The sequence below is a fragment of the Bos javanicus genome, chromosome 1, assembly GCF_032452875.1.
Source record: "Bos javanicus breed banteng chromosome 1, ARS-OSU_banteng_1.0, whole genome shotgun sequence".
NCBI lineage: Eukaryota > Metazoa > Chordata > Mammalia > Artiodactyla > Bovidae > Bos > Bos javanicus.
The window spans coordinates 38,594,007-38,619,952 of record NC_083868.1 but is presented as its reverse complement, the minus strand read 5'-3'; the positions used below and the strand labels follow the sequence as shown (position 1 = coordinate 38,619,952).

General features: G+C 40.0%; 1 protein-coding gene across 4 annotated transcripts in view; it reads right to left on the bottom strand.

Moving 5' to 3' along the window:
• ARL13B (ADP ribosylation factor like GTPase 13B) overlaps positions 1-24,248 on the bottom strand; it is a 75,300-nt gene extending 51,052 nt beyond the window's left edge. Inside the window, exons 1-2 of one of the 4 annotated variants that reach the window (XM_061434769.1) lie at positions 23,863-24,246; positions 8,861-8,931 (exon numbers count right to left, since the gene is read on the bottom strand). In XM_061434769.1, the coding sequence (XP_061290753.1) occupies positions 8,861-8,931; positions 23,863-23,921 (130 nt within the window). In that variant the 5' untranslated portion in view covers positions 23,922-24,246. Of the gene's footprint in view, positions 1-8,860; positions 8,932-12,867; positions 16,004-23,862 lie in introns of those variants that run through there. The other 3 variants (XM_061434829.1, XM_061434904.1, XM_061434985.1) reach the window with 3 other exon arrangements.
• Positions 24,249-25,946: the final 1,698 nt, after the last annotated feature.

The following is a 25,946-nucleotide window of genomic DNA, read 5'->3' as shown; positions in this document are numbered from 1 at the left end:
AGAATATCCAGTACACTTCAGAGAGACATAATATTAATGGAAATAACACAAGAACCTATATGTTCTGTAAATAAGTCTGGAGGGAACAGTGTGAAGGTGTAATAAACTACATGGTTATGTCCTAGCCAAATTCACCTGCTGAAACCCTAATCCCCAATGGTGATGGTATAAGGACTGGTGGGGTCTTTGGGAATTAATCAGGTTTCAGTTCAGTTGCTCAGTTGTGTCCGACTCTTTGTGACCCCATGTACTGCAGCATGCCAGGCTTCCCCGTCCATCACCAACTCATGGGACCTACTCAAACTTATGTCCATTGAGTCCGTGATGCCATCCAGCCATCTCATCCTCTGTCGTCCCCTCTCATTCTGCCTTCAACCTTTCCCAGCATCAGGGTCTTTTCCAATGAGTTAGTTCTTCACATCAGGTGCCCATGTTTCAGCTTCAGCACCAGTCCTTCCAATGAATATTCAGGACTGACTTCCTTTAGGATTGACTGGCTGGATCTCCTTAAACTCCAAGGGACTCTCAAGAGTCTACTCCAACACCACAGTTCAAAAGCATCAATTCTTTGGTGCTCAGCTTTCTTTATGGTCCAGCTCTCACATCCATACATGACTACTGGAAAAATCATAGCCTTGACTAGACAGACCTTTGTTAACAAAGTAATGTCTCTACTTTTAATATGCTGTCTAGGTTGGTCATTGGAGAAGGCAATGGCAACCCACTCCAGTACTCTGGCCTGGCAAATCCCATGGACGGAGGAGCCTGGTAGGCTGCAGTCCATGAGGTCGCTAGGAGTTGGACACCACTAAGTGACTTCCCTTTCACTTTTCACTTTTATGCATTGGAGAAGGAAATGGCAACCCACTCCAGTGTTCTTGCCTGGAGAATCCCAGGGACGGGGGAGCCTGGTGGAGTGCTGTCTCTGGGGTCGCACAGAGTCGGACAAGACTGAAGCAACTTGGCAGCAGCAGCAGCAGGTTGGTCATAACTCTCCTTCCAAGGAGTAAGCGTCTTTTAATTTCATGGCTGTAATCACCATCTGCAGCAATTTTGGAGCCCCCCAAAAATAAAGTCTGCCACTATTTCCACTGTTTCCCCATCTATTTGCCATGAAATTCTGGGACTGGGTGCCATGATCTTAGTTTTCTGAATGCTGACCTTTAAGCCAACTTTTTCACTCTCCTCTTTCACTTTCATCAAGAGGTGCTTTAGTTCTTCTTCACTTTCTGCCATAAGGATGGTGTCATCTGCATATCTGAGGTTATTGATATTTCTCCCGGCAATCTTGATTCCAACTTGTGCTTCATCCAGCCTGGCATTTCGCATGATGTACTCTGCATATAAGTTAAATAAGCAGGGTGACAATATACAGCCTTGACGTTCTGCTTTCCCAATTTGGAACCAGTCTGTTGTTCCATGTCCAGTTCTAACTGTTGCTTCTTGACCTGCAAACAGATTTTCTCAGGTCAGGTGGTCTGGTATTCCCATCTCTTGAAGAAGTTTCCACAGTTTGTTATGATCCACACAGTCAAAGGCTTTGGCATAGTCAATAAAACAGAAGTAGATGTTTTTCTGGAACTCTCTTGCTTTTTCAATGATCCAGTAGATGTTGGCAATTTGATCTCTGGTTTAGGTTTAGATGAGATCAAAAGGATGGAGCCCCCATGATGGAATTAGTGCCCTTATAAGAAGAGACACAAGAGAGCTTGTTTCCTCTCTCTCTTTGCACCACATGAAGATACAAGTGAGAAGATGGTTGTATACCAAGAAGAGGGCCTTCACTAAGTATCTGACCACATAAGCACCCTGACCTCAGACTCCAGAACTGTGAGAAATACCTGTTGTTTAAGCCATCATGCCTATGGTATTCTGTTATAACACCCCAAATAAGTGCATTCAAGAGCAAAAAGATAAGGAGGGGCCGAAGGCAATGGCACCCCACTCCAGTACTCTTGCCTGGAAAATCCCATGGATGGAGGAGCCTGGTGGGCTGCAGTCCATGGGGTCGCTAACAGTCGAATACAACTGAGCGACTTCACTTTCACCTTTCACTTTCATGCGTTGGAGAAGGAAATGGCAACCCACTCCAGTGTTCTTGCCTGGAGAATCCCAGGGACAGGGGAGCCTGGTAGGCTGCCATCTATGGGGTCGCACAGAGTCAGACACGACTAAAGTGACTTAGCAGCAGCAGCAATAAGCTGTGGCCTAGAAAGGCTTCAGAGAGAAAGTGAAATAGGACTGAAGTCTTAGAAGATAAATAAATTATAATAAAGAAGGGAGGAGAACATTCCAGACAGGAGAGCAATGTAAGCACAGATAAAATAATGGCAATATTCCCAGGAGGCCAATTCATATTAAGTAATTTTTTCAAGGTTCTATGGTAGACAAAGTCAAGACTCAAATTCAGGTATACAGAACTTTAAAAGCCTGTTTGTTCTGATACATGGAACACCCTCCCCAACTTCTCTCTTCTTTTCTGTAGTTCTTACTCATGACTCCATGTTTTAAGACTCAAGACTAAATGTTCAGGTTACAATCTTTTCTGTAAATCCTTGTCTGATGATTCCTTCCTACTTTCAGTATTACCTACACCATCTATCATAACATTCTGTCTTCTCAATGGCTTTCACAATAGCCCTTACCTTCCCAATACCTGGGAACAACCTTTGTATCCTTAGCACTTGGCACAAAGCATACAGTTGCTCAATATTACACACCAGACTGCTAAGACAGCTGAAGCCGCTGTCCTTATGTCCGTCCTTCCCTATATTTAACCATCCATCCATGCTTGTAACTGTTTATTGAAGGCCTATTACAAATCAGGCACCATATAAGAACCAGGTGTACAAAGACATATGGTCCCCAATCCTGAGGATTTCAGTAAAGTATATGTGTTAAGACAACGCCTAAAGAGTTCAAGATAAACTGAAAATACATAATCAATAAATGTTTATGGAGCTTATGTTATATGGTAAGTACAATGCAAAGTCCTAGATATACAAAGATTAATAAGATCTATTTTTTGTTCTAATAGACTCCTTACATAAAGGGAAAAAGAAGAAATATATACATAAATAACTAAAATATAATAAAGATATGGTAATATCAACAATGCTAGGCATCAATTTACACAAAGAATTTTCCCACCCAAAATATTCCTTTAAACTATTTGGAAATAATACTGGAAAATCAGAAAATCCTGGATTTTTAGCTAAGCCCATAGCTGTTTAGGATAAAAAAGGCAATCCCCAGTCTTCATGGCACCTAGGGGTGGCCATGAGAGCAGGTTCTATATAGTGTGCTTGTGGTAAATATTGTTGAGAGAGTCAACTCCCAGTCCGGGCTCCTCAAAGAGGAAAAGGGGTCTGCTGCTCTTGAAGTGGAGAGAGGGGTTTGAGGTTCTCAAGGAGGAGGAAAGGACAAACTTTTTTTTTCTCTACATTCTTTAGTCTTAGTCACATAAAGTGTTTTTTTTTCTTTAAGCCAGGAACTGATGATTACACAACAAACAACTCAGTTTAAACTCTGTACTAGGAATTACATAACAACAATGTAACCTGCTTGAGGACAGTTTCTCCTTCTGGAAAACCTTCTGACTAATCCTGATATCTTAGAATGTATATTATGGGAGTGGGTCTGGTAGGTTCTTTCCATTATTAAATTCTAACCCTGTTATCCTAAAATGTAACTTGTGGGAGTGGGTCTGGTAAAATTTTACAACCTTGAGACATTCTTTTGATTTGTTGTAATAATTAATTAAAAAGTATATAATTCCCTTGCTAAAGACTTGATCAGTCCTGGGTGTTCATTGGAAGGACTGATGCTAAAGCTGAAACTCCAATACTTTGGCCACCTCATGGGAAGGAAAAGCCCCTGATGCTGGGAGGGATTGGGGGCAGGAGGAAAAGGGGACGACAGAGGATGAGATGGCTGGATGGCATCACCGACTCGATGGACATGAGTCTAAGTAGGCTCTGGGAGTTGGTGATGGACAGGGAGGCCTGGCCTGCTGCAATTCATGGGGTCGCAAAGAGTCGGACACGACTGAGCGACTGAACTGAACTGAACTGAAAGACTAGTGAGGGGAACACGCTCCAACCCCTTCTGATGTCTGTGTCAGAAGCTTTCTCTGTCCCTTTTTCACACTTTAATAAAACTCTGCCACACAAAAGCTCTTGAATGATCAAGCCCAAAGCTAAATCTTCTTCGGAGACCAAGAATCTGACACCATTCACCATAAGCTATCACTGTTAAATGTTTAATTGGCTTTGGAGTCTGTGGAACTCTGATATATAGTCTGATATATAGTATTTCTCAGTTTTCATGCTGTAAATACTACCACTATGGCCAATTTGAAATTATCAATATGAGGCACCTGACCATAAAGTTGGGGGAAGAGGTACCTAATTGGCTTTCACTGACTATATGAGCCAATATGAGCAAGTAGGAGCCAGCTCTGGAATACCACAGGTTCCAGCCTATGAACTGTAGTGATATGGTGGCTTCTGGTTCACACACTTTAAAAAAAAAAAAAAGGAGAACAGTCTCCTTTCATCCTTTTTACTTCTTCCTTCTCGCTGAAGTACACACATAGTATAGAGTCACCCTGGACCAGGCTGGCAAGGGAAAATACTAGGAATGGCAAAGCAAATAGGAAAAGGAACTTGAGTCCCTAATACCATACAGCTGCTATGCCAGCCCTAAACTACTTCTGCCTGTGCTCTTACATGAGAGAGAAATAAATTTCTATTTTGTTAAGCCACTGTTATTTTAGGCTTTTTAGTACAATCGAACCTATATCCTATTAATGCGATCACTTTGACAGCCATGGAGAAGATCAATGAATGAAATGAAGATAGGGAAAATACTTTTAGATTAGGAAACTATAATAAAATCATAGATGAAACACTAGGGTTTGGACTTAGCTGATCACAATACAGTAAGAGAGGAAAATTATCTCAAAAGAAAGGAGGAAATATACAATAAAATTTGCTTTTAATTAAAAAAAAATGAGAAGAGCCATAAGTAAGCTAAAGAGTAGAAGCCATGGGAGAAATGTTTTAGGAAAACAGCTTACTACACGCTAAGGCACGACTGACCTGGGACACCAAAACCAGTAAAACTGCCCTAGGGAATTTATAGTCTGGAAGGTAGAGAAATACATAAATAGAGGAGCAATTAAGCACTGATACAGGTATTATATACAAACAGGAGCAGACAAAAATAGTAGTAGTCAACTGTATTCATGGTGGTGATAAGGGGTGAGGGCAGTAGGAGACCAGAAGGGACTCCGTAAAGGAGACTACATGACAAACGATGGTCTTTAGAGACAAGCAGACATTCTGTCTTTAAGGAGAAGTTTATTTCTCTTTAATAAGGCAAACGGGAATAGTATAAGCAAAAAACAAAGGCATCAAAAGGCTTAATCAAACCTATATCCTAGGAAAACTCCCAAGTAATTCTATATAACTGGATTCTTTTTTTTTTTAATAACTGGATTCTTTAGAAAAGAAAAATAAGGTAAGAAATCAGTCACTGGAGTAGGCTGAAGAGTATATAAAAATGAAGAAGAAAAACAGTTAGAAGGCAGCTCGAAGCTGAAGGCAGCTTTGACTTTTTTGTTCATGACATGACACCTTGAACATTTTCTAAACTCAGAAAATGCACTGATGGATATACAGAGGTGGGATTTAGAAAAAAAAAAACAAAAAAAAGACCTGATGGAAAGAGGATATGCTAAGTACATCCAAATAATCAGATGGATTTATTAGCAAGTTCCTAGACCCTGTTCCCTTGAACCTAAGGTTTTGAAGGACTAAAAGAGAGGATGTTTGGATAAGGCTTCATGGACTGCAGGCCAAATCTGGATAGCCACCTGTTTTTACATGGTCCTCAAGCTAAGAACATGTTTTACATTTTAAAATAATTCCAAAACAATTCCCAAGGATATTTCATAACACATCAAATTTTAGTGTCTATAAGGAGAGTTTCATTGTAATATGGCCATGCTCATTTTTTACATACTGCCTATGGCTCCTATCAAACCACTGTGTCAGAACTATGTAGCTGGGAATGGACCCTAAGACTCTCAGAGTCTAAAATATTAGTATCTACTATCTGGGATTCCCCTGGAGGTCCAGTGGTTAAGACTCCATGGATTCAATCCCTGATTAGGAAACTGAGATCCAACATGCCATGCGGTTTGGCCAAAAAAATAAATAAATTTTAAAAAATAAAATATTTATTATCTGGATCTTTACAGAAGAAACTTGCAAACCCCTGATTTCAATTCAGTTCAGTTCAGCCACTCAGTCATGTCCAACTCTTGTGACCTTATGAACCACAGCATGACAGGCCTCCCTATCCATCACCAACTCCCAGAGTTTACCCAACTCATGTCCATTGAGTCGGGGATGTCATCTAACCATCTCATCCTCTGTCATCCCCTTCTCCTCCTGCCCTCAATCTTTCCCAGCATCAGGGTCTTCTCAATGAGTCACTACGTCGCATCAGGTGGCCAAAGTATTGGAGTTTCAGCTTCAACATCAGTCCTTCCAATGAACACCCAGGACTGATCTCCTTTAGGATGGACTGGTTGGATCTCCTTGCGCTCCAAGGGACTCTCAAGAGTCTTCTCCAACACCACAGTTCAAAAGCATCAATTCTTCAGCGCTCAGCTTTCTTTACAGTCCAACTCTCACATCCATACATGACCACTGGAAAAATCATAGCCTTGACTAGACAGACCTTTATTGACAAAGTAATGTCTCTGCTTTTTAATATGCTGTCTAGGTTGGTCATAACTTTCCTTCCAAGGAGTAAGCGCCTTTTAATTCCATGCCTGTAATCACCATCTGCAGTGATTTTGGAGCCCCAAAAATAAAATCTGACATTGTTTCCACTGTTTTCCCATCTATTTGCCATGAAGTAATGGGACCAGATGGCATGATCTTAGTTTTCTGAAAGTTGAGTTTTAAGCCAACTTTTTCACTCTCCTCTTTGACTTTCATCAAGAGGCTCTTTAGTTCTTCACTTTCTGCCATATGGGTGGTGTCATCTGCATATCTGAGGTTATTGATATTTCTCCCAGCAATCTTGATTCTAGCTTGTGCTTCCTCCAGTCCAGCATTTCTCATGATATACTCTACATATAAGTTAAATAAGCAGGGTGGCAATATACAGCCTTGACGAACTCCTTTTCCTATTTGGAACCAGTCTGTTGTTCCCTTTCAAGTTCTAACTGTTGCTTCCTGACCTGCATACGGGTTTCTCAAGAGGCAGGTCAGGTGGTCTGGTATTCCCATCTCTTTCAGAATTTCCAGTTTATTGTGATCCACACAGTCAAAGGCTTTGGCATAAGCAGAAATAGATGTTTTTCTGGAACTCTCTTGTTTTTTCAATGATCCAGCAGATGTTGGCAATTTGATCTCTGGTTCCTCTGCCTTTTCTAAAACCAGCTTGAACAGCTGGAAGTTCACAGTTTACGTATTGCTGAAGCCTGGCTTGGGAGAATTTTGAGCATTACTTTACTAGTGTTTGAGATGAGTGCAACTGTGCAGTAATTTAAGCATTCTTTGGCATTGCCTTTCTTTGGGATTGGAAGGAAAACTGACCTTTTCCAGTCCTGTGGCCACTGCTGAGTTTTCCCAAATTTGCTTACATATATTGAGTGCCCCTGATTTAGACGGTGACAGTTCTTCGAGGATATAACCTAAGTGACCACATGAGGGGTACAAAAAGCCTTTAGAAGACTGCTTCAAACAATAATATATAGTTTGTTGGACTTCCCTGGTGGTCCAAAGTTTAGGATCCCGTACTTTCAATGTAGGGGGCACAGGTTCAATCCCTGGTTGGGGGACTAAAAATCCCACACAGCACAAAGTGCAGCCAAAAAAAAAGAAATTAATATATAGTTTGTATCTAACATTATAAAACAGAATTGGGGGTGACAGAACATTTTTTTCCAACAATAAGTTTTGCAAGGTGTCAATTTTCTTTCATAAACTTCCCCAAGTAAAAATTCCCTATTTGTCATGCAACTTTTGTTGCAACATTTATTTTCAGGAACAAATATATGTTAGGTGTTTTCCCAATTCATACCCTTAAGATGCATGGTTCATGCTACATCTTCTGGGTACACAACAAACTCACTAGTACAGCAACTTCTATATTATAGTTACAAAGCATTAAATTAACACTAAATAAATACATTCAATGAGATGTAACATAAATGACATAAAACCCTTCAATGTATCTTTAACATAATTGTAAAAATTACACATCATATTGGAAAAAAAAAATCAAGAGATACAAAGAGAGCTGTCCTGGCTATCTGTATTTCTACCTCTCTTTTAATGAGTTGTAGCTCTTTAACTTAATTCTGGCCAAAAGAATGTAGACGATATGCGTCCTTAATAGCAGGGGCATGTCCTTTTTACACTTTTTCATTCCTACTAGCTAGAAGACTGGAGAAGGCAATGGCACCCCACTCCAGTACTCTTGCCTGGAAAATCCCATGGATGGAGGAGCCTGGTAGGCTGCATGCAGTCTATGGGGTCGCAAAGAGTCGGACACGACTGAAGCGACTTAGCAGCAGCAGCAGCAGCAGCTAGAAGACAACTATGACTCCTCCTAGCTGATCAAAGACCTCAAGGAGCCTCCATATCTTTGCATTCATTCAAATCTGAAACAGAACAGGCTGGTACTATTAAGCCAGAGTCTATTCACCATATTAGACACAAGTACACTAAGAACATAAAGTAATAGAGTACACAATATCTCTACCCAATGAATATGTAATAAAGCAATTTAAATAAATAAATCAGAATAATTTAATAATAATTTTTTTTCAGCTTACCTCCTTGGATTCCCTTCGCTGTCGCCGTTTTACCAGCATTATCAAGTCCCACCATCACAAGAGTCACCTTTCTTAAAATAATAAAAATTAAAAAAAATCACCTTCTGAGTGAATTAAATATTGGCGGTGGGGGGTGGGGGGGAGAATAAAGGCAAATACATTCATCCAAGCAATACTTAAGAAGCAACTACTATGTACAAGTCAATATGCTGAATGCTAAGGGGTACAATGATGAACAAAATATATATTCAAAAAGCAAAATTCTTGAAAAATACCTGTAAAGTGCCATCCTTTTGCTAAGCACAAAAAAACAGAAACTGTACAGCAGATAACCTGAAGGGTAGAGAAGAAATAAAGGGAAGAAGAGAGAAAGGGAGAGAGAGAGATGGATTCTAGAACATGAGTTATTTATCACATCTAAAGACTCAATTTTCTAGTTAACTGAATTCTAACCATTAGCAAAAGTTTGTTTTTTTCCAGTGAAATTATGTAAGAAAAGAATTAGGTTAGGTTCTATACACTACTAGTACACTCAATTGTTTTTATATATACAACACCTTACCAAATACAAATCTTACAGTACAGTAACATGATTATTAACCTAAGAGCCAATGTATTTTAAAAGAGGGTTCCTAAATTAGAAAACTTAAAATGTTTCTGATGACATAGCTAAACTTCACAGAGTAAGGGGAAAAAACACAATCCAGTTCAATTTTACAACTGAAGAAACATAAGCCTAGAGTCATAAGCTAAGACAATGAATTGGTTACAGTCAGAACCAGAACCTAACTGACCTACCTTCTAGGAACTTCTTAAACCTGGGACAGGTTACAAAGGAACAAACCTACCACACAGTTCCTAGTATCCTGGGAATTCAGTCCAGCTCTAAAGCCCATTTCTGTTCCAGGCTTAACTACTGCTTAGTATAGCAAGTGGTGAGACCACTTATTAATACCACACACTTGGGAATAGAGAGAGAAAATTCACAGTATAACTGGGCCACATTCCCATGGAGTGGAGTCAGGGTTTCTGCCAAGTACAGTACACTGGCAATCATTCCAGAAAGTCAAAGTGAAAGTGAAGTCACTCAGTCATGTCCGACTCTTTGCAACCCCATGTACTGTAGCCTACCAGGCTCCTCTGTCCATGGGATTTTCCAGGCAATAGTACTGGAGTGGGGTGCCATTTCCTTCTCCAGGGGATCTTCCCGACCCAGGGATCGAACCCAGGTCTCCTGCATTGTAGACAGATGCTTTACCATCTGAGCCATTCCAAGAAAGGTTAAAAAAATAGAACTTAGATGCCAAGAAGGGTGTTTTCCATCTGGCTAAGCCTGGCTTTCTTGGAGCTGGACTTTATTGAACAAATAGTTACTTAACATTTTCTGTATACCATACACCCATGTTCTAGGTACTGAGACACCTGCTTATTAAAATAACAACAACAATGAAAAACAAAAAAATGATAAACTCTTCCCTTATTAAACTTATACTTTAGTTGCAGGAGACAAATAATAAATATAAGAAATAAGTAAATTACAGGTTATATCCTATATTAGAGGTGATTAAGTATTACAGAAAAAAGAATAGAGAGGAATAAAGGGGAGCAGGAGTGGAGGTGGAGGTGGACAGAAGCTTTATACAGGGTGATCAGGGCAGGACGCACTGAGAAAGGAGGGGAAGTCTGAGCAAGGTCTTGAAGGAAGGAAAGAGAGCACAATTGGGGCCAAGGCACTAAGGTGGTGGGCATGGCACGTGTGTTGGGAGGTGCTGACGTAGGAATGTTCTAGAATCAGCAAGGAAGCCAGTGTGGTTAAACCCAGACAGGGCAGCGCAGGGAAGAAAGACAAGAGGTTAGAAACACATCAGAAGCCAGATCAGGTGGGCTTTGCAGGCCATGGTGAGGACTGTGGATTTTGTGAGTGAAATTAACTAACTCTTCTTCCCTGGTGGTTCAGAGGTTAAAGGGTCTGCCTGGAATGTGGAAGACCCGGGTTCAATCCCTAGGTCGGGAAGAACCCCTGGAGAAGGAAATGGCAACCCACTCCAGTACTCTTGTCTGGAGAATCCCATGGAGGGAAGAGCCTGGTAGGCTACAGTCCATGGCGTCGCAAAGAGTCGGACACGACTGAGCGACTTCACTTCTTCATTACAATTAATTCTGAAAGAGATGGGCATACCAGACCACCTGACCTGCCTCTTGAGAAACCTGTGTGCAGGTCAGGAGGCAACAATTAGAACTGGACATGGAACAAGGTTGGTTCCAAATAGGAAAAGGAGTATGTCAAGGCTGTATATTGTCACCCGGCTTATTCAACTTATATGCAGAGTACATCATGAGAAACACTGGGCTGGAAGAAGCACAAGCTGGAATCAAGATTGCCAGGAGACATATAAATAACCTCAGACATGCACATGGTACCACCCTTATGGCAGAAAGTGAAGAACTAAACAGCCTCTTGATGAAAGTCAAAGAGGAGAGTGAAAAAGTTGGCTTAAAGCTCAACATTCAGAAAACTAATATCATGGCATCCAGTCTCATCACTTCATGGCAGATAGATGGGGAAACAGTGGCTGACTTTATTTTTCTGAGCTCCAAAATCACTGTAGATGCTGACTGCAGCCGTAAAATTAAAAGACGCTTACTCCTTGGAAGTTATGACCAACCTAGACAGCATATTAAAAGCAGAGACATTATTTTGCCAACAAATGTCCGTCTAGTCAAGGCTATGGTTTTTCCAGTGGTCATGCATGGATGTGAGAGTTGGACTATAAAGAAAGCTGAGCGCCAAAGAATTGATGCTTTTGAACTATGGTGTTGGAGAAGACTCTTGAGAGTCCCTTGGACTGCAAGGAGATCCAACCAGTCCATCCTAAAGCAGATCAGTCCTGGGTGTTCATTGGAAGGACTGATGTTGAAGCTGAAACTCCAATACTTTGGCCACCTGATGCGAAGAGCTGACTCATTAGAAAAGACCCTGATGCTGGGAAGGATTGAGGGCAGGAGGAGAAGGGGATGACAGAGGATGAGGTGGTTGGATGGCATCATCGACTTGATGGACATGAGTTTGAGTGAACTCCAGGAGTTGGTGATGGACAGGGAGGCCTGGCATGCTGTTGCTCATGGGGTCGCAAAGAGTCAGACACGACTAAGCGACTGAACTGAACATATCAATTTCCTTTGTTATCCAGGAGCCTCAGTCTTTTCTAAATGCTTCAACCATCCCTATATCCACCATGAGGAATAAACAAAAGTATGTCTACACTTGAGTCAGTGGTAAGTCAGTTAGCAGCCTTCTCATACCCCATTCCCAGTCAGCCAGAGATGGGGTTGGTGGAAATGTCAGAGGCATACAGCAAACTATGAATTTATGGAGCTGAGGGAGTATGTGAAATCTAGGTACTTCTATCCATGTGAAAGTTTTACCTGCATCACTAACTGAAAACTATGTTTACTTCTTAAGGAAGCTTTGAGATACATAGAGTATAATTTTACTACTTTGTTTGAAGAATTTATAATTTCTGAATATCAAAGTATAAGATTAAATTACAAAATAATTTCCTAAACAAAATACAATAAATGACTATCCAAAAATATGGATGATATAGCACAAACAATATTTTGGATAATTCAAGTTACTAAATACATAATGAATTAGACCATAATATTAAAGTTAATTCAATTGCTCTTGAATAATTTATTCTAAGATCTACAGTGCTTCAAACATCACCATAACCAAAACAATTACTTTGGGGGACAAATCCCCATTTTCTGTTGGTTTTCTTTATTCTGTAAATCTTTAATCCAGTTTTCTGCTGACAGGTGGGGCCTTGTTTCCTCCTGGTGGTCTGGCCTCAGGCCAAACTGTGGTAGGGGTAATGGCTACTTCCTTCAAAAGGACTTATGCCAGCACAGCACAGCTCCCAAGACTGCTGTAGTCAGTGCCCCTGACCTTGCAGCAGGCCACTGTCAACCCACGCCTCTGCCAGAGACTCCTGGACACTCACAGGCAAGTCTGGCTCAGTCTCTGGTGCGGTCACTGCTCCTTTCTCCTGGGTCCTGGTGTGTACAAGGTTTTGTTTGTGCCCTCCAAGAGTCTGTTTCCCCAGTCCTGTGCAATTTCTGTAATCAAATCACATTGGTCTTCAAAGTCAAATTCCCTGGGGTTCTCAGTCTTTTTGCCAGATCCCCAAGTTGGGAAATCTGTTGTGGGCCCTAGAACTTTTACAACAGTGTGAGAATTTCCTTGGTATAATTGTTCTCCAGTTTATGGGTTGTCTGCTCAGCGACTAATGGCAACCTCCTCCAACAGGACTTATGCCACACCAGGCTTCAACAGTATGTGAACTGAGAACTTCCAGATGTTCAAGCTGGATTTAGAAAAGGCAGAGGAACCAAGGAACCAGAGGCCAAATGGCCAACATCTGTTGGATCACGGAAAAAGCAAGAGAATTCCAAAAAAACATCTACTTCTGCTTCACTGACTACACTAAAACCTTTGTGGATCACAACAAACTGTGGAAAATTCTGAAAGAGATGGGAACACCAGACCACCTGACCTGCCTTTTGAGATATCTGTATGCAGGTCAGGAAGCAACGCTAGAACTGGACATGGAAAAACAGACTCGTTCCAAATTGGGAAAGCAGTACATCAAGGCTATATATTGTCATCCTGCTTATTTAACTTATATGCAGAGTACATCATGAGAAATGCCAGGCTGGATGAAGCTCAAACTGGAGTCAAGATTGTTGGGAGAAATATCAACAACCTCAGATATGCACATGATACCACCCTTATAGCAGGAAGTGAAGAAGAACTAAAGAGCCTCTTGATGAAAGTAAAAGAGAAGAGTGAAAAAGTCGGCTTAAAAATCAACATTCAGAAAGCTAAGATCATGACATCTGGTCTCATCACTTCAAGGCAAACAGATGGGGAAACAGTGGAAACAGTGACAGACTTTATTTTCTTGGGCTCCAAAATCACTGCACATGGTGACTCTAGCCATGAAATTAAAAGACGCTTGCTCCTTGGAAGAAAAGTTATGACCAACCTAGACAGCATATTAAAAAGCAGAGACATTACTTTGACAACAAAGGTCTGTGTGGTCAAAGTTATGTTTTTTCCAGTAGTCGTGTACGAATGTGAGAGTTGGACTATAAAGAAAGCTGAGCGCTGAAGAACTGATGTTTTTGAACTATGGTGTTGGAGAAGACTCTTGAGAGTCCCTTGGACTGCAAGGAGATCCAGCCAGTCAATCCTAAAGGAAATCAGTCCTGAATATTCAATGGAAGGACTGATGTTGAAGCTGAAGATCCAATACTTTGGGCACCTGATGGGAAGAAATGACTCATCTGAAAAGACCCTGATGCTGGTAAAGATTGAAGGCAGGAGAAGGGGATGACAGAGGATAAGATGGTTAGATGGCATCACCAACTTGACGGACATGAGTTTGAGCAAGCTTCAGGAGTTGGTGATGGAGAGGGAAGCCTAGCGTGCTGGAATCTGTGGGGTCGCAAACAGTGGACACCACTGAGCTAGTAAACTGAAATGAACTAATACGTTTTAAAACATTGTTCTTAAAGCAGTTACCAAGGAAAGTTGTTAGATTTTATCTTAAATGCTTCCCTTTTTAAAACAGAATATTAGATTCAAACAAAAAACATTCTTCAAACATGAAAATCATGTTGAGAAATTATAATCATGCTGAAACTGCACGAAATAAGTCTTTCTGGATTTATATTTTTATGTTGACTATCCCTCCAAGTACATAGTCAGTATTTAAGATCATTATGCCATATACTTGAAAACATGGCTTTAATTAAATATCTGAGGTAACTAAAGCCTTAATGAAAAAATATAACACTAGCAGGACAAATGAAAATCACAGCATGAATTACTGCCATGCCTGATAACAATGCATTAAACATATATTTTCAGAAAAGAATGGGTTTAAAAGGCTAACAATCAACTATCACTCAAAATTCTATGGAACTCTTAAACACTGAATATGTTCAATCTAACATGTAACAAAATGTACATGTCATTATAGCTTTTCAAAATATGAGAAATTATCATTGATTGGGAACAATTTGGCTGTGATGCTATGTAACAACAGAGAAATAAAAGACTATGTCTTCTGATTATTGATCAAATACATTAGCTCTTCAATTGAAAAAATAATATACAGTGTTCTTAGGTTTATAACGTCTTGAAAGTTGACAGCAGCAATAAAAGCAAACATTTTGTCACTGGGCTAGACAGTCGTAATTAATAAAAGTAGACTAGGCATCTGAGTACTACAGACACAAAAAGGCCTGAGCAAATGCCTGAGACATGGTTTCTATCCCAGAGTGCTTCTCTTCTAATGACAGTGACTAAAATGTGAACAAATATTTGTACATTGTGACACTATGAAAGTTTAAAATCCTTAGACAAGATGCTCAGGGAATACAGAGCAGAAAACTTCATTCAGCCTAGAGAAACAGGAGAAGGTCTGGGAAACTTCTTACACAAGGTGATGATGCCTCAGCTAAGTTCCTAAAATACTGAAGTTTGCCAAGGAACAGGAAGGTGAGAACAGGAGCAAGTATGAAGAGGTTCTAGACGAAGAACACTGCCTGAGACACCACACTGCGAAGCTAAGAACTGGGTGCTGAGTTGCTAAATCCAGGCAATTAAGAACACACCTCTGGAAAGCAGCCTTAAACAAAAGGAGAACATGCATACACACCACAACTCAATACAACCATGTACTGAATCTAAAGGGAACCTGACATACTTCTAGTTAAGAAACAAGTACCATTAAATAATTAGTAACGTGAACCTTCCCAGAAGCTGGAACTGATCACTTTGCTCTTATTACAGTTATCATTGAGTCTTGAATTATATACCAAACCAGAAAGGCTGATAAGGAAAGGACTCTATTTTAAGAAGTGCAGTATGTTTGTACTAGTAATAAGTATCACAATAGGGATAATGGGTATTTTGATATATAGTCATAAACTTGGTGCTAGAGCAACCTCTGTTCAAGCCCCAGAAGTATCATTTCCAAGCTATATGACCTGGACACATTATTTAACCTATCAGAATTTTATCAGTAAAATGGGGTAATAAAAATATCCATCCCATAGGATATGGTGAAATTACGCAGGACATGCAAGTAAAGTGCACAATGCCTGGGGCACACAGTAAGTGCTCAACCTATAGCTCAACCTATTACTACAGTATAAAATTCAAGACACGGAGTCTACAAAATGAGACCAGACAGATGGAAAGGGATTAAGTAACGGAGGAGGGTTAATGGGTTCAGTTTTGCACATGTTGACAGAAGTGCATGTTTCACATTGAAGTCTGAAGCTGGAGGAGAGATACGGACCAAGATTATGAGATTATTACACATGCTAATTAAAACTACAGGAATAGATGGAAGAGCACAGAAGGAAGAGCTAGGGGACAGGGGACACGGAACCCTAAGAACCTTTGAAGGAACTCTTAAAATTGCAGCCAGAAAGAATTGAGACCAGTAATGATGATGGGATGGAAACAGTTTCCTAAAGGGTTAAGAGAACAATATCAAACACTACAGAGTTTTGCAAAATAAAGGAATCTTTTTGGTAACTGCCATCAATTAAGTACCTCAGAAATAAATGCTTTCAGCTTTTTACAAACCCTACAATACCAATGCTTTGAATTTATTTCATAATGTGTCTTGATAGTTCAAAGCTATTTTACCCTATCATCTATTTTCACACCATCCCTGAAAGTAGGGAAGATCAAAGTTACCCAAAGTTACAGTGCTAGTTAGTTAACAGCAGTTTCTATGGGAAGTTTAAATACAGTGATTCATAAAAACAATTATTATTAATTTAAAGGGCAACTGGAATCATCTTGTTTATCCTAAAATTTACCCACATTTATATGTATACACACACACACACACACACACACACACATACACAGATATACACCAGATAGCCAGGCTGTCTGGCTCATTTTCATCAAATATTTTTTCCCCACATTTCAGTGAATCACAACCATAACCTACTTGTCAGAGCTAAGACAAGGTAGATTACCTAGTAACAGGTAGATTAACTAAGGTAATGAGCTACATGCTGTTAATAAAACCTAACTATGATGTTTATGAAAAAGCTAAGAATGACATTTTTCTGTTTAAAATCCTTAAACAGAATCAAGTCCAAACTCTTGCAGCCTCGTCTTCTGTCACTCCCCAGCAGACCTTTAAGGCTGGGAACTTCCTAGGTCTTCTTGACCAGGCATGTTATCACAGCAAACAAACCTTAACTTTTTCATGTAACTTTTAATTCAGTCTTCTCAACTAGAACTTGTCTTAACTGTGCAGCCCCAGGATCAAATGTGCTAAGCATACACCTTGTACTTTTACTGAATGAAACAATATAAATGTATTTTCTGATCCCTGGGCTTCTGATCCCTCTCTTCCCTGGGTTCAGTTGGTAAAGAATCCGCCTGTAACACAGGAGACCCCAGTTTGATTCCTGGGTCGGGAAGATCCACTAGAGAAGGGATAGGCTGCCCACTCTAGTATTCTTGGGCTTCCCTTGTGGCTCAGCTGATACAAAATCCACCTGCAATGCAAGCGACGTGGGTTCAATCCCTGGGTTGGGAAGATCCCTGGAGAAGGGAAAGGCTACCCACTCCAGTATTCTGGTCTGGAGAATTCCATGGACTAGTCCATGGGATCACAAAGAGTCAGACAGGACTCATCGACTTTCACTGTATTTGCTAAGTAAACATAAGTAAAATTAAAATATACGACTTTCAGTTGAGACTGTACTGTAATGGATTCAATTTATATAAATCTTCAAATCAAACAGCTCAATATTAGAGAATGTAATTAAAATTACCTATTTTCTTACATTAAATCCAAGTTTTCTGAGTAGATCTACATGCTGTGGTTTCACACAATAATTAACAGTGAGAAATATTTTTAAAACTAAAATAATTCTGAGTAAAAAAAAAAAAAAAAGTAGGGATTAAGAGAGCCAAAAACTTTAGTATACATAGTATCGCAGGGTCCTTTTTTATATAAAAGATAAACAAATTAATATGCCAGAAATATAAGTCATATTATATTAGCATTTTGAACTTAGACTCAGAAAACATGTGAATTCTGAATCTTTTCTGAATGGTGTTATTACAATTTTTTGAACATTTTTTTGAACATGTACAATTCTAAACTTCCTCATCGGTCAACTAAGGAAGACAATACTTCAAATGAGATAATTATATAAAAGATATTTCTAACTTCAAAAATGTTATGCAAGTTAAAATAGAACACTGAGAAAACTAAAGCAAAATTTAACACAACAGAACTGGTATTTATTACTTAAAATATTTAAAACTACATGGAACAATTAGCAAATAACAAATACATATGAAAAGGGACTTGGAAATACTGCCTTATGATGTATGTGTGAGAAAACAAAAAACCTACCACAAAAAGAATTAATGAAATGAAAAAACTTACCAAACCATTTATGCTGTGATTTTATTTTTCTATTATTTTATAATTGCTATTTTCTGGTACTTTAATTCAGATTGTACAGGTCAAGATAATACTGCACCAAAATCACTATCTAAATTTATGAAGTACTAAAAAGGGGACCAATCTTAGGGTCATATGCTACCTTTGAAGCTTGATCAAATGAAATTCTTATTGTCTGCTTATTCATTTCTAAAATATCAATATAAAAAAATAAAACAAAACCTCAACATAAAGGAATAGTGTAAACTGTGGACTTTAGTTAATGATATGTCACTATCTATTCATCAGTTGTAACAAATATACCCCACTAATGCAAGATGTTAGTAACAGCAGAAACTAGGAGGAGGGAGGGTATATGGGAACTCACTGCACTTTCTGCCTGGTTTTTCTATAAACCAAAATTGATCTAAAAATAAAGACTATTTTTTAAAATGAAAAATAAAAACTAAAAATAAAATAAAATACAAATAGGTAGAATCAGAATATCTCTAGATCCCTTTCTCTCCTAAAATTCTGAGATTCCTACTATGAATAAACAAGAAGCTCTAAGGGGATAAAAAAGAAATGTAAGAAGTTCCAGTTCTGCCATGACACATCAGATAATCCTTGCTAATCTGCATGTACAGCTTACTTAAGAAATAAGAATCAGCAATTTCCATAAATAGTCTAGGATTTACAGTTACATTAACTTAAGACCAAGAAAGATGGTTTATAGGGTACTGCTTCCCCTAGCAATGGCACCCCACTCCAGTACTCTTGCCTGGAAAATCCCATGGGCGGAGGAGCCTGGTAGGCTGCAGTCCATGGGGTCGCTAAGAGTCGGACACGACTGAGCAACTTCACTTTCACTTTTCACTTCCATGCACTGGAGAAGGAAATGGCAACCCACTCCAGTGTTCTTGCCTGGAGAATCCCAGGGACAGTGGAGCCTGGTGGGCTGCCATCTATGGGGTCGAACGGAGTCCGACATGACTGAAGCGACTTAGCAGCAGCAGCAGCAGCAGCAAAGGGAAGGAGAAAGGATAATGGCTGCAGGCACAAGATTGTTTAGAAAGGCAGACACAGAAGAACAAGCTCCTAAAGATGTCCACATCCTAATTCCCCAAGCCTGTGACTGTGCTAACTTACCTGGTAAAAGGAACTTTGTAGATGTGATTAAGCTAAGGATCTCAGATGAGGAGCCTATCTTGGAATATCCAGATAGGCCCAATGTAATTACAAGGCTCCTTACTTATAAAAAGGAAGAGAAGATCACAGAAGACAGAAGATGTTACGATGTTGGCTTTGAAGATGGCGGAACGGCGTCACAGGCCAAGAATGTAGGCAGCCTCTTTCTTGGCTGGAAAAGGCAAAGAAAAATATTCTCCCCTAGAGCCTCCAGAAGGTAAACAAGCAACCCTGCTGATCCATTTTAGAGCTTTGATCTCAGAACTGCAGGCTAATAAGCTTAAGTCACTAAGTTAGTGGCAATTTTTATAGCAACATTAGGAAACATTTCATTTGGTTTATTTTTTAGGTAAGAGAGGCTTACATATGTTTACATACTAAGCAAAGAACAGAAGCGGAGCTCTGAAGACAAAAGAAAGATTTTGTATTTTTGATGATCAAACTGGACAATAAATCTTGGGATAAAAATTTAGGTTTAATCTTACACCCAAGTTCTTTCTGTGATCTCTGGCTGAATGCTAAATGACTGAGGTTCACCAGGAAATGGGAAGAAATGGAATAAACAGATTCATTCCTAGAACTAGCCTTGGAAAAAGAACCCTTCTACTAACAGAAAGAGCTGCCCTTTTGTAAGACGCACTTTTCCCAAATAAAACAATTTTTAAACCCCCCCCCCCAAAAAAAAAAAACAGAGAGGAAGGGAAGGGCATTTATGCTGACAAGTGCAAAATGAATTGAGAAAGTGGTAGTTTAGTCGCTAAGTCATGTCCAGCTCTTGCAACCTCATGGACTGTAGCCCACAGACTCCTCTGTCCATGGGATTTCCCAGGCAAGAGTACTGGAGTGGGTTGCCATTTCCTCCTCCAGAATTAAGGAAAGTAACCTAGTAATCAGCACTTGTCTCCTAAGATCAGAGTTACTATTTACTGAGTAACTACTATGTGCAAAGCATCAAGTACTTGCATCAATTTTCTTTCTCAAAATGTTGCAAGACAAAAATTATGCACACTTGACTAGGGGGAAAGTGCCAAAACTCCTAGGACTCAGATGAAAACCTGTATGACTCAAAACACTACATTGAGAAATCTGGGAGACACTACCATAACTCAGTGATTAAGGTTAACAGTACCAGTAATAAGACATATCAAAATCAGGTACCCCTTGATATGATGTACTGAAAAGGACATTTCACCTCCATGGTATTCCTTTACCCAATTATGCAGCAACATTTTATGAAATCACAAGAAAATAATGTCAATGTGAGGGATATTTTACAAAACAATTGACAAGTGCTCTTCAGAGTCTCAAGGCAATGAAAGACAAGAAAAAACAGAGGAACTATTACAGACTGAGAGAGAACAGAGGTACAACAAAACAACGCGGAGTCCTTGATTAGACCCTGGACAGGAAAAAAAAAGAAAGCACTAGGTGTTAAAACAAGTGAACTCAGAATAAAACCTATAATTTAGTTAATAGCACTGTACCAATGTTAATCTCTTAGCTCTGATCACTGTATCATGAACTCAAAAAGTTAAAAAAAAAAAAAAACAAACCCAATGATTCTACAGGAGAAAGTCACTTATCTATGAGTCTAGCTTTCAGTCTATTCAAGGTTAACTTTATGGAGCAGCAGAGCCTACGTTTAGGTTCTCTCTGGTGGTTAACAACAGCACATATGGTATTCCTGAATTCCCTGGCATTCTGGTCTGACTCCTATCCTAGACTGGTGCTTGAACACTTGACCTCTGACTCCTGCCTTGGTCCTATCCACACATTCTGACTATGCAATCTAATCCCTGATTCCAATCTCCAGAATAATATGCTTGTTGGGAGAGTATCTAAGTAAGGACAAATAGGTAAATACAAAGGATGCAGTGTAAAGTCAGCAAAGAAACCTCAGAATAGAGTGTATTAATGATCATCTTCTCTCTTACACACACTCACTCCTCACATTTGCAAACATATCTTCATAAAATATAAACAGAAAGGGGAATCTCAATAAGGACCAGTATAGCCTAAAATGTAAAAACTACAGAGCAATATATCATAAAGCCACAAAATTGGATATATTTTTACAATCAGCTTGCTCATTTTCCATTTGTTCTGGCAAATGGACTACCTGCTAGTATTGTTTCCTTACGGATTTGCAAAGGAGTAATCAAACTACATACAATACTTTGCAAATATTTACTCAGCCATTATTATGAACCAGGCATCAACAAACAGGGTACTTAAAACATAGGTATAACTCATTTATTTTTAAGTTATATGACAGTTAGCTCTATGCAACATTGAGAGATTTTATCCATGTCCTTCATATTAGGCCATGATCTAGATTAATGAAGTCCAATAAAAAAATATAGTGCAAGCCATATATATAAGGCTAAATTTTCTAGTAACTGCATTTTAAAAAATGAAAATAAAATGTGAAAGGTCATGTAATCACACTGAAAAAGGACTGATATTTACCTTTTTCCTTCCTGTATAATAAATCTTCAAAATCTACTTTGTATTATACACTTTGCATGCATATGTGCTCCGTGGTGTCTCTTTTGCAACCCCATTGGCTACAGCCCCCAGGCTCCTCTGTCCATGGGATTTCCCAGGCAAGAGTACTGGAGCGGGTGGTCATTTCCTTCTCAAGGGATCTTCCCCACCCAGGGACTGAACCGGTGTCTCCTGCTTGGGCAGGCAGATTCTTTACCACTGAGCCACCTGGGAAGCCCTACAGCATCTCAATTCCGACTAGCCACATTTCAAATGCTCAACAGTCATATGCAGCTATCACTACCCTATTGGACAGCACAGATCTTGACACTACTATGTATTAAACAAAATAAACTGAGTTATAGGGTTAAATTTCAATTTGCTTTATTAATCAAATCCAATCCAATTATCTTTTCTACTCAGAAATCAATACATTCTCTGTTCTCGGAACTCTGTATTTTCTTTAATCATCCCAAAGATTATTACATTACAGCTACTGAGAGAAGCAAAAACAAAGAATAAGGAATAAACTGAAAACTTATTTGCAGTGAAAGGTTTTTGAATGTTTTTAGTTAAAAGGACACACACTACTGTGCTTTCTTAGAAAAATAAAATATATTTTTAAAAAACCAGACACATCCTCCAGGCTTAGCAGAGACTGCAATCAGACCAGAATATGTTGAAAACAAATTAAATCAGTCTACACACCCAACACATCTTTGATTCTTGAAAGTTGATCATATCACTTATAAGATTCACATTCATTTAAGAGTTAATAATGGGAGAATTCAAAAGTTCCATTTAAGGCAAATTTCCAAATACACACATTTATTTTTCCTTATACCTATAGCTTTTCATTCTTTACAGAATAGTTCATCCTTTTTAATTAATTAATGTTTCAACATTAACATTAATGTTAATGTTTTTTAAAAACCCCAAACTTTTGCTATAAATTACCCTTGGCTTAATTCTAAAGTAGAATTATTTAAAAAACATTATTTATAAAGACAAACAAACTCAAGGTTTCTTTATAGATTGAGTAGCTCAATTTTAAAAACATCATTTTCACTGACTCCTTCCTTCCTAGCACAGTGCCTGGCACGTGGTATATTCTCAATAAATGAATGAATACCAAGTAGCGGGCTCTAATTATTAATATACTTAGCATTTAAAACGAAATGTTAAAAAGCGGACTTTTTCAACTAAAGGGCTTAACTAGATTTCATGTAAAAACTGAAGCTACACTACAGTTAAGAACACCTTCCATCAGTTATTCTCATTTAATTCAACACTCCTAGAGCACAGATATTATCACCCTCTTTTAACACGAGGAGGGTGGAGCCAAAAGTGGGAAAGTCATATAATTATTAAGTAGTGGAGAAAGATTTCAAGTCCAAGTCCTCAAACAAAACAGTGTGTGTAGTGGGAAGGTGTTTGTGGACTTTATGAAAAACATCTCATAATGCCCCATTTTTAAAAAAAATCCCATTACAAAAGTTTCAGAGGAAAAATACACAACGGATAGACTCCAATTCCAAACACACACACACACACACAAAACCCACAACTTTTTAAGAAATTAGGACCCATTTAAATTATAACAACAATAACTATTACGCATTAGAACTTAACTGCAACTAAATAGAAAGGCTACGTCCTCCTATCGCTCCCTGAGGAGATAAATCAAACTGGGGGCGAAAGCATCCCTAGCGGCCTGTAAGAGTCACTCGAGCTGGAGGCCGAGAGGAGAGGCGGCGCCCCTTCCTTGGGGCGCAGCTGGCCCCCTCCCCTAGGAAGGCACCTGGCCAACTGGCTCCAGCCTACCTGACGGGCTCCCGCCACCGCTTGAACCAGTTGCAGCAATTGGCCATCAGACTGAACATCCCAGGCCGCTCCTCCCGCCGCCTCCCATCCGAGCCCGGAGCGGAGATGGGCCGCTAGTCCTCCTGGGCCGAGTCCTCAGGGACGCCGCCGCCGCTCCGAGGCGGCCCAGAGGAGAATGCGCCTGGAGGAGAAGCCGGGAGGAGGGTGAGGGCGGTCACTCTCAAAACCAACCCCAACAAACCGCGCCTGCAGGCGAGCGGAAAACCTCGCTCCTCGCCCACGTAGTGCGGACCAAAGCCACAGTTACGCAAATCCCGATAGGGTTCTCAAGCCGCCAGAGAAAACCCCCGCGTCTACGTGCTGACGTTACCCCCAGGCGCGGAAAGCCCGCCCCAAGCACCACCCTTATACTTCTCCAATCACCGTTGGATGGCCGGTCGCGAGGCGCTCTCAGTGGCTGAAGAGTCCCGGCTCCCCGCCCCCACTGGGGGAGGGAGAAGGGGCGTGGCTTGAAGTGAGAGGAGGAGGGGGAGGGGGCAGGCGGTTCTCGTAGCTAGGCAACGGAAGAGTCCAGAGATGAGTTGAGGGATTTCCGACAGTTCTTAGGCTAAGAGGGATCTGTATACTTATCCAAACTGTATGATCGTGCTGCTCCTTGTCTGTCTCCAATCCCAACTGAGATCCGGAGATCTCAGATCTTGTGCGTGTTTTGTTTTGTTTCTTAAAGCAAGGAGTGGATCCTGCGGGATGCCAGTGGACACTGGCTGCACTACAGAAACAATACACTGAGACAATCAAGTTAGAATGAGGGGAAAACTCGTTCGCTAACTATCCAATAGTTTAGATGAGAGTGACGTTTTAGTTTGTTGTTGTTCAGTCGTTCAGTCGTGTCCGACTCTTTGCGACCCAATGGATTGCAGCAAGCCAGGCTTCCCTGTTCCTCATCTCCCGAAGTTTGCTCAAATTCATCTGCATTTGCTTAGCTCAATTGCCATTGAGTTGGTCTTTTCCAATGAGTCAGCTCTTCGCATCAGGTGGCAAAAGTATTGGAACTTCAGCTTTAGTATCAGTCCTTCCAGTGAATATTCAGGGTTGATTTCCTTTAGGAATTGTTTATTGTTACATAGAATGTGAAATGGAATTGTATCATATATATTGTGTGGAGGTTATGCTTACAAAAGAATATGTTCATTTTGGAAAGTATGAAAAAGGAAAAAGATGAAGAAAATAAGATCTCATAAAGGAAAGTGAAGTTAGTGGTGTCCGACTCCTTGCGACCCCATGGACTGTAGCCTACCATGCTCCTCTGTCCATGGGATTTTCCAGGCAAGAGTACTGGACTTGGCTGCTTTTCCTTCTCCAGAGGATCTTCCCGACCCAGGGATTGAACCTGGGTCTCCCGCATTGTAGGCAGACGCTTTACCGTCTGAGCCATCAGGGAAGTCCCCGCTTAAAGGTAACCAGTCTTAAATTTTGATGTATGCACTTTCAGGATTCTTAGAGATGTAGATTGTAGCTATTTAGTTTCTCGAAGATGTAGATCATGTCGTTGTTGTTCAGTGGCTTAGTCATATCGAACTCTTTTCCACCCATGGACTACAGGACCCCTGACTTTCCTGTCCTTCACTATCTTCCGGAGTTTGTTCAAACTCCTGTCCATTGATTTGGTGATGCCATCCAAACATCTCATCCTCTGTCGTCCCCTTCTCTTCCTGACTTCACTCTCTCCCAGCATCAAGGTCTTTTCCAACAAGTCAGCTGTTCACATCAGGTGCCAAAGTATCGGAGCTTCGGCTTCAGCATCAGTCATGCCAGTGAATGTTCAGGGTCGATTCCCTTTAAGATTGATTGGTTTAATCTCCTGGCAGTTTAAGGGATTCTCAAGAGTCTTCTACAGCACCACAGTTCAAAAGCATCAATTCTTTGCATCTCAACTTTCTTTATGGTCCAAATCTCACATCTGTTCATCACTACTGGAAAAACCATAGCTTTGACTAGACAGACCTTTCTCAGCAAAGTGACATCTCTGCTTTTTAATACGCTGTCTAGGTTTTTGCTGCACTCAATATGCCAGCAAATTTGGA